At 36.1% G+C, this 15113-nt stretch overlaps 1 protein-coding gene and 1 long non-coding RNA gene across 14 annotated transcripts in view; one reads left to right on the top strand and one right to left on the bottom strand.

Moving 5' to 3' along the window:
• The window catches only part of LOC108003470 (glutamate receptor ionotropic, kainate 2), a 225085-nt gene that overhangs the window by 73237 nt on the left and 136735 nt on the right, over nucleotides 1-15113 (top strand). For all 13 annotated transcript variants that reach the window (XM_062073630.1, XM_062073629.1, XM_062073631.1 and 10 more), the window contains exon 2: nucleotides 5237-5515. In XM_062073630.1, coding sequence (XP_061929614.1) covers nucleotides 5443-5515 — 73 coding nt within the window. In that variant the 5' untranslated portion in view covers nucleotides 5237-5442. The remainder of the gene's footprint in view (nucleotides 1-5236; nucleotides 5516-15113) is intronic.
• LOC133665974 (uncharacterized) lies at nucleotides 9633-11425 on the bottom strand. The gene is made up of 2 exons (XR_009829470.1): nucleotides 11238-11425; nucleotides 9633-10081 (listed from the first exon to the last, which is right to left on the bottom strand). It is a non-coding gene; the product is annotated as an uncharacterized LOC133665974 (long non-coding RNA).

Here is a 15113-nt window from a genome sequence, read left to right as displayed (position 1 = left end):
GACATTCCCGAAGAATAACGACAATTACGATGCAACGACGTTCCCAACCCTCGTGTCGTTTTCAACCTCTCGTCGACTGGATTTTTGGTCACGATCCTTGCCAACCACGACTCTATTCCACCTTTTAACGGGGAATATTTTTCGAACGGCGTACAGGTTTTACTGAATGCTTTGAAAAATCTCTCTCTCTCTCTCTCTTTCGTTTATCATCGAGAAGGCTCGTGGATCTTATTATTGAAAAATTCTCGTAATATTTTCCATCTTAAAATAAGAAAGTGATATTAATCCGCTTTAGAGTTGATTTAACACAAATGGGATAATGGTTATGCCAATGTTTAATGAGATAAAAAGTGTGAGCCGTAAATTGAATAATAGTTGAAATAGTTAAAATAAAAATTGAGTGCCTTTACTTTTCTCGTAAATATATTCAAGATATTCTTTCAAAATATTCTTCCTTCGTTCAAGAAAGACTATGATAATAAGGTATAAATATAGGCACAATCACAAATTTTCATATACAATTATGGACTTCAATTTTTAAAGAGTTAAATCTGATTTTACACGATATATATATATCAAAATTAAGGATAATTGGTATCGATAATTGGTAGTTGCATTGTCAACAAGGAAATACGCATGTGATTTACGGTCTGGTATCTACTAATTCACCATGTGTCCATAAATTAATGACAAAAGCTATTAGCCCGTACAATTAAGGGTATAATTGATGTCACTGAAATATCGCCCCTGCCTGGCAATCTGACTTCATATCCCGTTGTAAATTTTATGCATTGTATGCACGATCCACTGTCCGTTTCTTCTCGCTATGCTCTCCTTCCTTTTCAATGTCTTCGAATCCGTGGCAGTTGACGATAATTAAAATTCCAAACTTATCACGAAGAAGAGGGATGGACGTGTCAGCAAGAGACGGTCAGGACGGGAATATAAAATTTCGTGGAAATTCTGTGCGTTGATGTTGAGAATATCACGAGAATTCTCTTTTTCTTCCTAAATCGGTCGCCGACAAGCGATTATTACGAAATGAATCCGATGTTCGTTTCATGAATATCTCTCTCAGAAATTTCGAAATTCTTGAGACACGCAGATTATTGTTATTGGAACAAAGATAATAGTTTGTAATCATATTATCGATCGAAATCAGGAAGTCAGGCTGGAAGAGTGAAAATGGCGGGAAATCATGGTGCAAGTTTGCAAGTTTGGAGTTGTGAGAAGTTCGAAGTAAATATGAACTTGAACATATGAAAGATTAATGAACGCATTAATTAATTTCTTTTATGAGAAGCTTATATCTCACGTTTCCCCATTTCGATAAATCAAAAACCAATATTTCTTTGAATACTACAAGAAAAATATTTTTTATCTTTTTTTTAATATATATTTCATTCGATGTTAACGAGAAATGTTGCACAAGTGAATTTAAACTGGATGAAAGAATTATTTTCAATCGAGAAAGTAAAGTATTGATGTCTGTCAAAATTATGTAACACATACACTCGAATGTGATATTTTTCTCATTTCAAATGGATGTTGCGCGTTACGAATGGCGTTCCTTTATAAATAAAACGATAGACAGTAAGAGCGATACGCTTCCCATGAATTCGAGAAAAGAATTCAATTTTTTCTCATTCCATCCGCCCTTTCACGAAAATTGAAGAATCCTTCGCGTTTGATGAAATTCTTGCAATCTATATTCGCCTCGATAATAACGAACGAAACCCCAGCAATCAAACCGACTCAGTTTTCTCGTCCACGACGATCAACCACCATTCATCCCCTTCGATGAATTCCAATGATCGTACCTCTTACTAAGACATTCGCCCATCCGGAAGGAATTGATCCAATAAATATTTCAAGGGGTCGGGATGAAACGATGAAATTTTGTGAATTACATTCGATCAATGTACTTCCCAATCAAATTTCTGCTTTATCGAAATAATCACCTTTCTTATAAATACCTCTAAACAACTTTCTAGCATTCCATCCACCGATTTTTCTTTATATATAATTGTTAATCTCAAAAATATCACGTTTCCAAACAACTTTGAATCGCAATATTTAATATATTTTATCGATGCAATGTATCGATCCTTCAATTTTACACTCGAGAGAAATAATAACATCGTTTATAAAAATATCTATCGATAATAATAAAAAAAAATAAATATCAAAAATTGCTCTCTGGAACCAGAAGAACATTCGACAGAATAAATTTTATTATTCACGAAAATCCTAACGAATTCCGAACGATCGAATGATAAAGATAAAACAGCGATAAGTAATCGGTTTTTGTCGTCAACGAATCGATGATACATTCAAGGAATCACGACGAGGAATCGTCGTACCGTGGTAAAAGAAATAACTTGCATCGATGGATTTTCGTGGAATCGTAAAACTGGTAGCGGCCAGTAGTAAAAATCTCGAATGAAGGAAGAAGTGAAATCCGTCGTAGATGGATAACGCAGGGAACGTTCAAGGGTGAGGTGGGATAGGAAAACAAGGACGATTCGGACACACGTACGCAATCAAGCGGCGCGCTTAAGGCCCGAGAAATGGCAAACAAACACGGCTGGGGGCAAAGTTACCCATCGCTAAATTGGGTTAGCTTAAATCCGTTTACGTTAACTCTAATAGCGGAAGCGTGAGCTGCATGTGGCAACGACACCGAGAACCCCTCTACCCTTTTATACGCCCGCTAGGTTTCTATCGATCAACGATCGAACAGCTGCCGGATTGTTGGCGAGGAATGGTCGTAGCTGTAGCACGATAATTTCCACGATCGGGGAGGCCTGCAAAGATATAATTTAGACCGATTAGAAAATCGAAGTGGGAGAGATCGAAATTATTATTGCTTGTTGGAAAAATAAAACGTATTTTACTGTAAATTTTATCCTGGATAAAATATTTAGAGAGAAACTTTTTTAACTTATCAACCGATTAATAAATTATCCTTATCTTTTATCGAAGGATAAATTTAGATTTTCATTGATTTAAATTGTTATAAATTTCTCAAGCCACGCGTTCATAATTCATTTATACGCCAATTCGATAATTGAATTATTCCCTATCATCAATTTTTCAATCGATAACATAAGAAGAGCGAATTTTAACGTACGTAATACGAAAAGATGTTAACAAGATTCGCGATGAAAACCTCGAATTAAATTAACCACTTTTAATTTTATGATACGTAAAATGATATTAAAATAAACTCAGCTCTCCGTTATTCCAACGAAAAATAATTACTAATTGGAAAGAATCAATGAATAAACCTATTACGAGTTGTTTATCCCGCAACAAATTTAATTAAAATGGATTCGCAATCTGCATAAAGACTGTACTCGTAATCGAAAATGTTGAAATAGACGTGTATCGATAACAGAGCGTTTCGTTTATGTACAACACACACGTATAATAAAATAATTATTCCGAAAAACGGAAGATTTTACTTCATAAACAATCGTCAATCACAAAACTTTCACAATTCACGGAAAAATCTGACAATTGTTTCCAAATGTTCTCGCGTATATATTTGGAAATCTTCTCTCGAGGAGAAGATTGCTTCTCCTCGAGCATCCGTGAAGATGATCGAAACTAATCGTTATTGCTAATAATAATTAAATGCTTGTCGAGATTACGTAGCGCCAACAACAAGATGCCACCGACAAGATCGCATGATTGAACAAACGATAAATTCTGCCAGGATGTAATTAACCTTATAGTAATTGTGCTACTTTCAATTACGTTAGGGCCAAGAGCCAACAATCTCTCGATGTCCTGCACGTTCTCCATTAGACGCCAATTTATACATACAACGAGCGCGAATATAATTGCTAATCGGCGCGTATTGGTTACATAGCCATTTTCATCGATAAATGTTCCTTCACGTGTCGCGCGTTCGCAAATTGCACGCGTGATCGTGTTAACGTTTCGCATGCAAATGAATTTGTATACGGCGAAATTTCAACGCCCGGCGTTGTGCACTCGTTTCCTTCCGATTTTTTCGTTCCGCATACAATTGTGATTAACGCGTGAACGAGTTAATTCGTGGAGCTGAGAGAAGTCGTTTGCAAGTTAAATAGGAAGAAACGGCTTATTCGTAAATGGTACACACACTTCCTCGTTTGCCTTTCGCCCTTTCTTTCATTAGATTATTGTGATGTTGAGGAGAGAGAAGGATTTTATTATTCTTTGCGAGAATAATAGAAGTTGAAGATTCAATTATCCAGATATTCAATTAATCTTCGATTTATTTCTGATGATCGACAGATTCTAAATCAATGTTTTCTAAGTTGTAATATGTTTTAAATTGTTCTCTTTTAATGTGAAAATTATGATCCAAGAGCAAAGTTCTCGATACAATGGCAAATAAAAATTAATACAATTCACGGATTTCTTCGATGATTCTCATTTATCGATCGCGAGAGATTCTAAACTCTCCTCCTTGAATTAGATAATCCTTTCCTTCTTGAAACGTATCTGCTGAGCCATGAGATACGTTTTCGAATGCGGACGAGAAAAAGGAATTTCTGAAGAAATTCAATCGTATCGTATTGTTAGGTGTGTGTGGTATTGCTCGATCGTATACAAAGGGAGCACCATTCCATTGAAACAAGAACGATCTTCTTTTTGCGAATCCTCAATTTTGGAAACTCGTATTGTGCCGAACAACGAACAACACGTTTTTCCGTCTGAATTCGATCGAAAATACCAATCAGTGATTTATGAGTTGGAACACGCATGTTCGAAGGCTTTCCATTAAACTGATGACCTCCATTACATCTCACAGACAACTTGTACACACGCGGAAGATGAACGTAAAGTTCGCTCGTGATATCGGCAAAATTATACCGAACAGACGATGATATCCGATCCATCAGCTCGTTTCTTTATATATAATCTAATGAAAGATCCGAAAGATTCAACTACTCTTTCCTCTAAAGAAATTTCTTTCTTCTCTCCTTCTCAATTATGAATAAATTAGACTAACGTTGTTTTCTTGTTTCGTCGCGAATGCATGTTTCGATTCGTACCTTCTTCTAATATCAGGAATTAGATTTAACGAATAATCTGCCAATTCTTTCGTCAATTTCACTTTTGAAAAATTTGTTAAAATCAGGAAATAATATATTAGTCCAAAAGAAGAAAGTAACGATTGATAAATAATGTTTTAATTGGAATGTCCCGTTTTTCAAAGAGATATCTTGCATCGTTTCAGGTGCGGACAATGAAGGCTCTCCGAGGATTTGCATAGACGTGCGCGTGGAAACTCCGACAATGTGCAATTCCGTGTTAAAGTGTTCGTGAACGGGTTTCTCGTTATTCGTACGATCCTCTCGGCTACCTGTATCGCATTCTGCCCAGCAAAGGAATACGCAAGAACGATGTCATAGTCGAGTGCGAGTCGAGTTTATTTCGGGCACAATGGCACTGTTGTTCGCCATTATTGTCATCCTGGTCACCACTGCCATGTCGCTGCCGCCGGTCATCAGAATCGGTAAGTCGAAAGGATTATATCCAATTACAAGTTAAATTAGAATCTGTAATTTTAATATTATTCAAATGAGAAATAATGACAGGCTACAACAATATCTACATTACTTTTTCACAAAAGCAAAATATTTTCTTGTATCTTATACAAGTCGAATCGATAAGTTGTGTTACCGGAACCAATGAAAATGTTGCTTCTAACGAAACTTTATGAATATGTAATATTGAAATTTTAATGCTTATCTTTTTTTTTTTTAAAATTTGAATTTATAATTGCACAAAGTAAAGAAAACCTTTAGACGAAATGCACGAAATAATAAACAAATTTCATTACGAAAAGAAAAAGGCGAAATTATATTATAAAAGCATGGGAAAAAAAATTGCGAAACTAAATTCGGGTAATTTCACCCCTTGGAAAAAAATTTTCCACCGAAAAGAAGGATCCATATAATCCATTATGGTTCACACGCGCGAAGGCTTTCGTTTCGAATCGGAATATGTTGAACGGATAAAATTGCGTTACCTTCGTAAATGTCTTCGTATCATGGACGGTTTATTAAACCGAAAATTGGCAAATTAATATCCAAGCTTTGAAGCGCGAAATATGAATGAAAAGATAAATCTGTTAATTAAACAGCAACGGATGCTGAGAAATTTCGTGGATCGACGAGTGCGAGAAATATAATTTGTATGCAATGTGTATGCTCGTCGATCAACCGGGGAAATTGGAACGAATTTTATACGATTACCCGCATATTCCGCGCGATTACGCGAATAAGAATGTTCGGCCGAGTAATTAAATTTATCTCGAGACGGCTTTTTTCACGGTGGCTTCTCGTTCGTTAAAGCGAACGTGTAGGGGAAAAAAGAGAAGAGAGAGAAAAAAAAGAACAAGGAAAAAAAGAAATGAAAAAGAGAGAGAGAGACGGAGGAAGAATGTTTTGCACGGAACATTTATTGAATGGGTCGAAGTTAATCTTTGATAGACGGATTGGAAGTAACCGAGTTTTAATTACTTCTACGACTAATTAACGCTAAAGTCTTACCTCGCCTTTTACTCTCCCTCGATACACAAAATTCTCTCTCCCCTTGAAATCGATAAACGTGCGTATCTTCGCCCTGATATATTGAATTCCACGGTCTAATTAGACCTTTTAGCATCCTCACTTCGAAAGTGTGTCAAATTCGATCCTGATTGACATTTAAATTTTTCTTTTTTCCTCTTACGAAAATTAAATTAATAGCTCATTTACGAAAACATGATTTCAAAATATTTATTTCGACGAAGATTAATTTTCTTGCACATACTGGCCATAAAAAGATGGATTTATATTAAGCAATATAAATTAAATTAATTAATTCCAGTCGTTCTTTTTTTTTCATTCACAGTGATTTATGATAATTATGCTGGAATTTGACTACGTCTTCAACGACTTTTTTTATTTTCAAAATAAAATCTTCCATTCTCTCTCTTCATCATCAGAGTTGAAAGAACAAGCGAAATATACGTCTATTTTATAACGAAGCGGAGACTGCATTCTCACTGGGTGCATAATAACACTCATCTGTCAATTAATGTCAACATCACTTAGTCAGTTAGTTAGTCAGTTTGGACACGTATCGTTGCAGAGCTTGCTCGTAGAGAGGCCGAGTTGCAGAACGCATACAAAGCGGTTGGCCAGCAAACGATTCTCCTGCACCGCGATTCATCCCTTAAACCAGGACTTTAAGTCGTGGTCTCTGACGTTAAGAGGCGCACTCTTCTCTCCATAATGGAGGAGGTAACTTCTCCGAAACAGGACACTGAAAAATTAAGCTTGCCCTACGTGACCGTACTCGGCTACTCGTCGCGAAGGAGAGGAAAGGATCGGTCGTGGAAGGATCGAAAGACCGCCGATTTCGTTCGCCCTCTTCGATATTCCACGTACAATTCCCACACCGCGTGGTATAGACGTATTCGAAAATGTCATTTCTCGAGGAATATGGCCCTCTTTCGTGGCCATCAACGAGCTCCGGCCACGCGATGGAAACTTTCCGTCCGGCGTAATTACACGGAATTTCAACGCGGTGAACCGCCAGCAGGGAAACTTGGCCGCAATTTGAACCTTGCTGTTGACGAAAGGCCGGTCCGTGATTAAGGAGGCGTCGAGAAATGTGGCGAAGTAGTTTCCTCTGGTCGAACGGATGGGAGAGGGAATGAATAGAATTTTAGGGAAATTGTGATTTGGTTTAATTTAATTGAGATGAAATTATAACGATTCGTTACTTTTGTTCGGTATGGATTATTTTTGATTGCTTGAAACATGTATCTTTGCAACAAATATTGCAACATAACAAATATGAAATACTGGAATAGTTTTACATAATATTAAAATAGAAAAAGGAACACAAGTTTTTTGAGATTATTTACATTCAAAATTAATTGTGATGCAATAATGACTGTTTCAATATTCCAGTAACATATTTGCCTTTATAGCTCTCTTGTAAAATTGTATTAAGAATATAAAATTTGGTAAAATATTATTAATATAATTTCACTTATGCATATATATATCAATATATAGTTAAGATAAAAGAAACTTTGTTGGAAGTTTGATTAAGATCAAGTACTTTATTGTCCGATCAACAACGGTGGGTCTCAGGCGTGATTATAGACGTGGTGCAATACACCTGTCATTCAATGTAAATTTGTGTTACGTATTGTGGGAACAATATGACCCTTGCAACTATACTCGTATAACTTGCATTGTTATCGATTCAATGTATAATATAATTCCAATTAATAGAGCACAATAATTGAAACTGGAAGCTAATTGCAACTGGACTGTATTGTGGCAATCTCCTTGATTTTACACGGAGGATTGCACTAGATCCAATATCCTTTGGTTTTGCCGTTACAATAACAAATGTTCCTCAGGAGGATAGCGACAATCACTGTCGATTTTTCCTCGCCTCACTTCCTTCGGGATTCCTTTGCGATTCACCAAGGCGAATCAACTTCTTTCGATTTCCAATCGATGTTAACCGGATTAAATCCGTTATTTAATAACGAAGAAAAAATTATCTTATTGCAATCTCTTTATCGTACGAATTTCAATTCTTTAAAATTGTTTTAAATTTTTACTCGAAATTAAAAAATAAAGTTGAAATAATTATCTTCGTTTCCTGGATTATTTGAATCTTTGATCAATCTTTCATTTCCATTCTTTTTTTTATAAAAAAAATTCTTTTCATCCTCTTTATTATTTTCTACATATGATATCAATGGAAAATAAAGATTACATTTTCCATGACGAATGTACAAATAAACATCGGCAAGATAAATATTCAAAATAAACCGAATTGAACTGTAATAGTGTTTGTAGAAGATAAATAAATCTTGTTTTCCAAGAAGAAGAATCCTATCGTATATTGGATTTTCGCTTCTTATTTGACTAAGGTAATCAGATCAACGCCGATACACGATCTCGAGAAAAATAGTTTCTTTTGGAGGGAACAATATCAATCTTTTGATGCATTGTTATTTGTACATCGATCTTGAGAATTCTATTTCCCAACTGTGGCCCTCGAGCTGGAAGCGAATTTCACTCAACATCTCAACAAAGAAAGGGTATCGTGTTGCGCTTGAAAAAAGCTCGTACACCGTACGGATCGCGTGAATAGCTCATCTCTTATTCAACTCTCGCGAATACTGATCCTGCTTGATTTTCGTATTTTCTAATTCGACAAAAACTTCATTGTTCGAGGAGCAGAGCTTGGTCCATGGTACATGTGATATACATATGGTAATATGATACCATATTGTAATATCATATTGTGTTAAAAAATATCTCTACGAAATTTGTTTAAATATAATTTAATAATCTTCAACGATTAATAATAAAAAAAAAGAAATATCAAAATCTGAACTAAATTATTTCTCAATCTAACAAATTATCTTTCAAAAAAATCAATCCTAAACAAAAGTTATTACGAAATTTTGAACATTGTTTACGACAATTTCTAACTATTTATTATTTCAAGCTATGTATAATAAGTGTGGAAGAAACTAACAACCTAACAAACTATCTTTCAAAAAATCAATCCTAAACGAAACAAAAGTTATTACGAAATTTTGAACATTGTTTACGACAATTTCTAACTATTTATTATTTCAAGCTATGTACAATAAGTGTGGAAGAAACATCGTGCTGCCACGTGGTACGGTGTCACGTAGAACGAAAGGGTGGTGCGTCTTTCACCCCCGAGGCACGTTCCGCAAATATAAGTTGGCGAATTTCCGGCAGCCACTTCTGCGACTTTAATTACTCCTTGGATCCCTCGAGCAGCCGGCATTAGCTCCGCCATTTCGCTTTCACTAACGGCCAAGACTCGTGTCAACCTTCTTTCCCCCGACAGTGATGGAGAATTCTTTCGAGGGAGCGAGGGTTGGCCGATATCGAAAAATTATTCCATCGTTAAATCCGCGCCTTCTCTCCTCTCTCTCCCTCTTCTTCCTCTTGTTGAATATTCCTCCTCCTCGTCGTGGAATAAACGTTAATGAAGTCCGGAACGGGGGCGAATAGCCATAGTGCTAACAGTATTAAAGATTTATAACTCGACTACCTCGCTACGGGGAATTATAATGTGCTTAGAAGCTCTATGAAGGTGTGGTCGTCCAGTGTCAGTGAAGAAGCCGGGGTTCGACGTGTCTTTATCATATTTATAGCGAACTGACTGGTGATTTGTCTCGAAGGGATAAGAAATAAATTCGATAGCTTCGTAGAGGATGAATGTGAACGCGTTTTACAATTTAAAAGATAATGCGATAATTTCATAATACGATTCGATAACAAAAATTTTGAAAGAACGTAGAATGATTTGTTTCAATGGTAATTTTGGGATGGATAGATTTCTTTTTTTAATTTAAAGAGTTAAATTTAGAGACGTTTCGAAATCTGTTAATTCGCGTAGAAGTGTTATGCGAATAGTCGATGAAGCATCTTTATGCGGCAAGACGCCTCCATTAAAGTTTCGCGAAAATTACTCTGGAATGAGAGTACTTAGATTTTATTGTCCAGTTAAGAAATTTTCTCGCGAAAACTTAGTCCTATCGTATTCTCGTTTATCTTATATTCAGATTTATCTTACATTATCCATCCCATTCTCGATAATCGCGCAATATCGAATGTCGAATTGTTGTTCGCGAATATTTGTTCCGATTTTCGTAACTGTGTATATTCGATTAGACAAGAATTTATGTTGATGGTATATTTTTCTCGATTATGTATATATTTTATTAATCGTTTCTAGCGAAATCCGATTGGTCTTTTGCAATTGAAATTCGTTTCACATTTGAAATTTAAAAACTAACTTTAAAAAAAGTTCATGAATATTTTTCAACACAACTGATTCGTCTCGATAAACGTGTCTTTTAATAACGATGAAAAATATCGCGTTAATATATACGAGAATAATCTTCTCGAATAAAATTTTAATAATCATGTATAGTTTTAAAGTTATTCATATATATCATTTTATAATTACAATTTCGTAAATAAATTTTTTGAAAAAAAAATGTATAATTATTTTAATACATGTGTTTTTTTGCGTCGTATTCGTTTTCTCATAATGCGTCTTTAATTATAATTTTCACAATAATAGTAATAATTAATTTATTTATTTATTGAAAAAATAATAAATAAAATAATAAAAACAAATTAATTTATTAAATAATATAATATTCTTACGCGGCGTAGAGAGAAACACGTCCGTTCGGCTCGGTGTACGGCGAACGACTGCGTATAATCAATATTTTGAATATCAATGACAACCGATATCGTCGTTTCTGTGCCGCGATTTACGTTCGTTATAATATTCTATATTGTTGTCGATTCTCGTAATAATATTTTAAAGATATTTTCATTCTTTTTAAACATTTATATTTTGTTATTAATATTTATTAATGTAAAAAAATGTAAACATTTTTACTTATGATTCAATATCAAAAACTAAATTAATTTATCGCGTAGAAAAAATTAATAAAACATATATACGATTATTTTTGCATTTTACAAAAAAATGAAATCATTAACGAGAAATTTTCACACGCAACTCAAATGTAAAAAAATGAAATACGTATATAATTATTAATTAAATATACTTTTACCTTTGAAATATAAAAATATAAAACTATACATGAATATAAATAAATATTTGTTGCACAATTGAAACAAGCACAATTGAAAAAGATATTTAAGTGATTCATCTTAGTGATTATAGAGATATCTTTGAATTCAATTTACCTTAAAAAATTATTCAAACAAATTCTTTGTAATCTTAGCCCAGTTAAATTTACGCACTTCTTCAAATTTAATCTCACAAAATATTCCGATTACCGCGTATTCGTTCAACAACGAAACAGATGACGTTCGAGAGTTAGATAAAATCAATTTGTTGCATGCGAATTGGAAACGCGTTGCGTGCACTTTCCGAGCGGAGGAAATTATTCGTAATAACACCTTTCACTGGCACTTCCAACGCAACGGCACGAACCTTAACGATATCTTATTTTCTTGACAGTCGTTGAATACCAGAGAATCGATCCAGCATGAAAGAAATAATAATAAATGTCACGGGAAAACTCACAGGCTTGGAAAACGATCGGTTCATTATTCGTTTTCAAATGATTCTTATCTCGACTTGCGTGAATAACTCTATAAATATACAGGAAATCGATTCTGTAAGTCGATTACGATAGAAACGTCTACAGAAATCTTTGAAACAAAAAGTCTTTGAATCTTTTAAAATTTCTGAAACAAAGATAAAAATTTCGAAATTAATCATTACTTTTTAGATGTATGCATTATTATATCGATATCAATTTTTCTTTGTACAGCTGATCGCCGTATTTAATCAGAAAATTCGTAGAATATACACTATTTTGTTGCAAGATGCATTTGCATCGAAATTCTCCCACCTGAGATATTAAAACTCGAGATCGAGATCTCGAGAAGCGAGATGTTAAAAATTGTCCCAAACAATCGACACGAAAAATGCGCTATCGTCGTTCCTTCTACCTCCACGTGACACGGTGAAACGGGCACGCGATAAACAACCACTCGCAGTTCCGTGAAACCACTTCATTCTCCTGTGCGAATGCTCGAGACAATGCGTCGTCACTTGTCTGGCATTCCAAAGAACGATCTCGCCAACGAGATAATTCATCCAAGCGGGATTGCGATTGGACTGCTTCGAACCCGTCGCTCCCATCCAAATGTCCATAATTGCGAGAGCAGTGGTCGTTTCCCTCCGTGAAAATTTACGCGTCCCACTTTCGACGTTCCGCGTCGCAACCGTCAAAACTTTTTAACCGACCAACCTTTTATTTTGCCGTCCATTTACTCGACAAGGACGAACGACAGATCGTTAAAGACGTCTGCCAAGAAAACGTGGAGGCATCTTCCTCCTCTCTTAGGCCTTTCATCAAGGGGGGTCGCGACACATAGAGGGTTCGGCGTCGAGACGAAACGCCCTCGTTGTTTCGAGAACGCTCTTTTAAATCGTTCCACGTCACCGTGTTTTCCACCCTCCAAGACAAATCGTTCAAGAAACGCGCCATATTCGCGGGGAAAAATGGCCGGTCGATGAACTGCTTGTCCTTTTCAAACCGGTGAGTTTTTTTCGGAAAAAGGGGGAGAGGGTGGACGCGTGGATCGATCGAATCAGGCAATTTCGGATTGTTTGTTTCTGCGCGAAAATGCAGACAATCTACCCATCGACAAGGGAGGGTGGGAACGTATTGACCGAACGAAGGTGGGTACGAATAGCTGATTGGTTTCGTGTTTTTCGCCGGAAATGAGAAACCCCCGATGAGGTTTCGGGGTATGGCCGGTTAATTCGATCGTTTAACTGTTATCGAGATTACGGAAGAACGCGGAGCTCGATCTACTCTTTCAGACCAATCGGTTTTGTATATTTAATCCGTTTGTTCATTAGAAAGAAACGGAACATCGGGATAGCAAACAAATTTCTTGTCGCTAATACTCTCTAAGATTAACTTTGAAATACCGTTCTGCAGTATTTTATAAATTTTCATTAAAAAAATAAATTCCAACTTTCGCCTCGATCGTTACTTCGCAACTCGACTCTAAAAATATTTATAATTTCACGAATAAAGTATAATCTTCCTAAATAGAATCTTCTTAAACAAAAAGGGAAAAAAGGAATCTCCGCTTCATAATAAAAATCATCAAATTTCCTACTTGGGGAAGAGATTTATAACGTTTAACCGAAACAATCCTCTCCACTTTAATCCATCCACAAGTTCTCCCCGCGGCGGCTAAACACCCACTCCGCGATAAATGAATAATTCAATTTTTAACCCAGAATCCGTTAATCGAACGCGATACCTTTCATGCAAATGCCACAGACCCCCTCCCCTCCCTCCCCTTCCCTCTCCACGGATCCCTTCACACGCAGAATCGGTCGTCCATCAAACCTCGTGCTCGCTCGCGAGTGTCCACTCGGTGTTTACGCCCCGCTCTCGCTTTCGCCGGTGCACATGCATTCGCATCGGGGACACATGCACCCGGCCGTTGCATCGCACGTGTGCACACACACGTACGCCCAACGGTGGTGGGGAGGGAAGGGCGCGCGTTGGGTGAACAGGGTGAGCGCGAAACGCTGAGTTGCAATATCGGAATTCCTAGTAGGTAAGCATCGACACGACGGGCCTTGATCCAGATTGCGCGCACAATCGTGTATCGGCGACTCGATTGGGGAAGGAGGGGGAAAAAGGGGAGAGGAGATTGTGTCGAGGCGGCTTTTCAAACGGGTGCCTCGTATTTTTCGAGAGCCTTCCTATTCGACGACCAAGCGTCTTCCAACGAATATATATATATATATGCACGCTTTTCCGCGTCTCGCCACTTTAGGCGCTTCTCTCTTTTGATGAATGCGTTTTGTTTCGGCTTGAATAAGCGGATAGCGTTGCGCGAGCGTTTTTTTGGACGTAACGAGAATTTGTTTAGGGTGAATTTCTCGGATGATGAATCGTCGAGATATCGGTTGATCGTTGTTGGTTTGTTCACGAGGAGTTGAATTTATTAAGTAATTTTAAAGATTTCTTCTCGGTTCAAACGTTTCCCATGAGACGTGATATATACGTAAATTATTAATTTTGCTCCCACGAGTGTATTAATATTCTATTTTTTTCAATGTGTGTATCCTCGTCGATTAGAGAGACTGATTATTCCTGAGAAAAATAACTTTTTGTTAGTGAGATCGATGTAAATATGTAAATTTCGAATTTAATAATTAAATGCAATTTTAATGTGTATTATGACGAATCAAATTCTGAATGAAATTTGTTGCGGATGAAATTAAAAATACGAAAGTTCTTTCTATTAAAAATTCGATCGTTTCATTTATAAAATCTCTCTCATTTTGATCCATCTCGAATAGCAAAACTAATCTTTCTCAAAACGAACATTCTTCCAATAAAATTACGTATTTTAATAAATTCCATTCCTTTAATTATTTTCATAACTTAAATAATAGATAGTACAAATTTTTCCGAAACGGAACATAATCCGCGATCAGATTAACCTCTTAATTTCATATTA

The sequence above is a fragment of the Apis cerana genome, linkage group LG4 (assembly GCF_029169275.1).
Source record: "Apis cerana isolate GH-2021 linkage group LG4, AcerK_1.0, whole genome shotgun sequence".
Classification (NCBI taxonomy): Eukaryota; Metazoa; Arthropoda; class Insecta; order Hymenoptera; family Apidae; genus Apis; species Apis cerana.
This window is presented reverse-complemented; position numbering and strand designations above follow the sequence as displayed.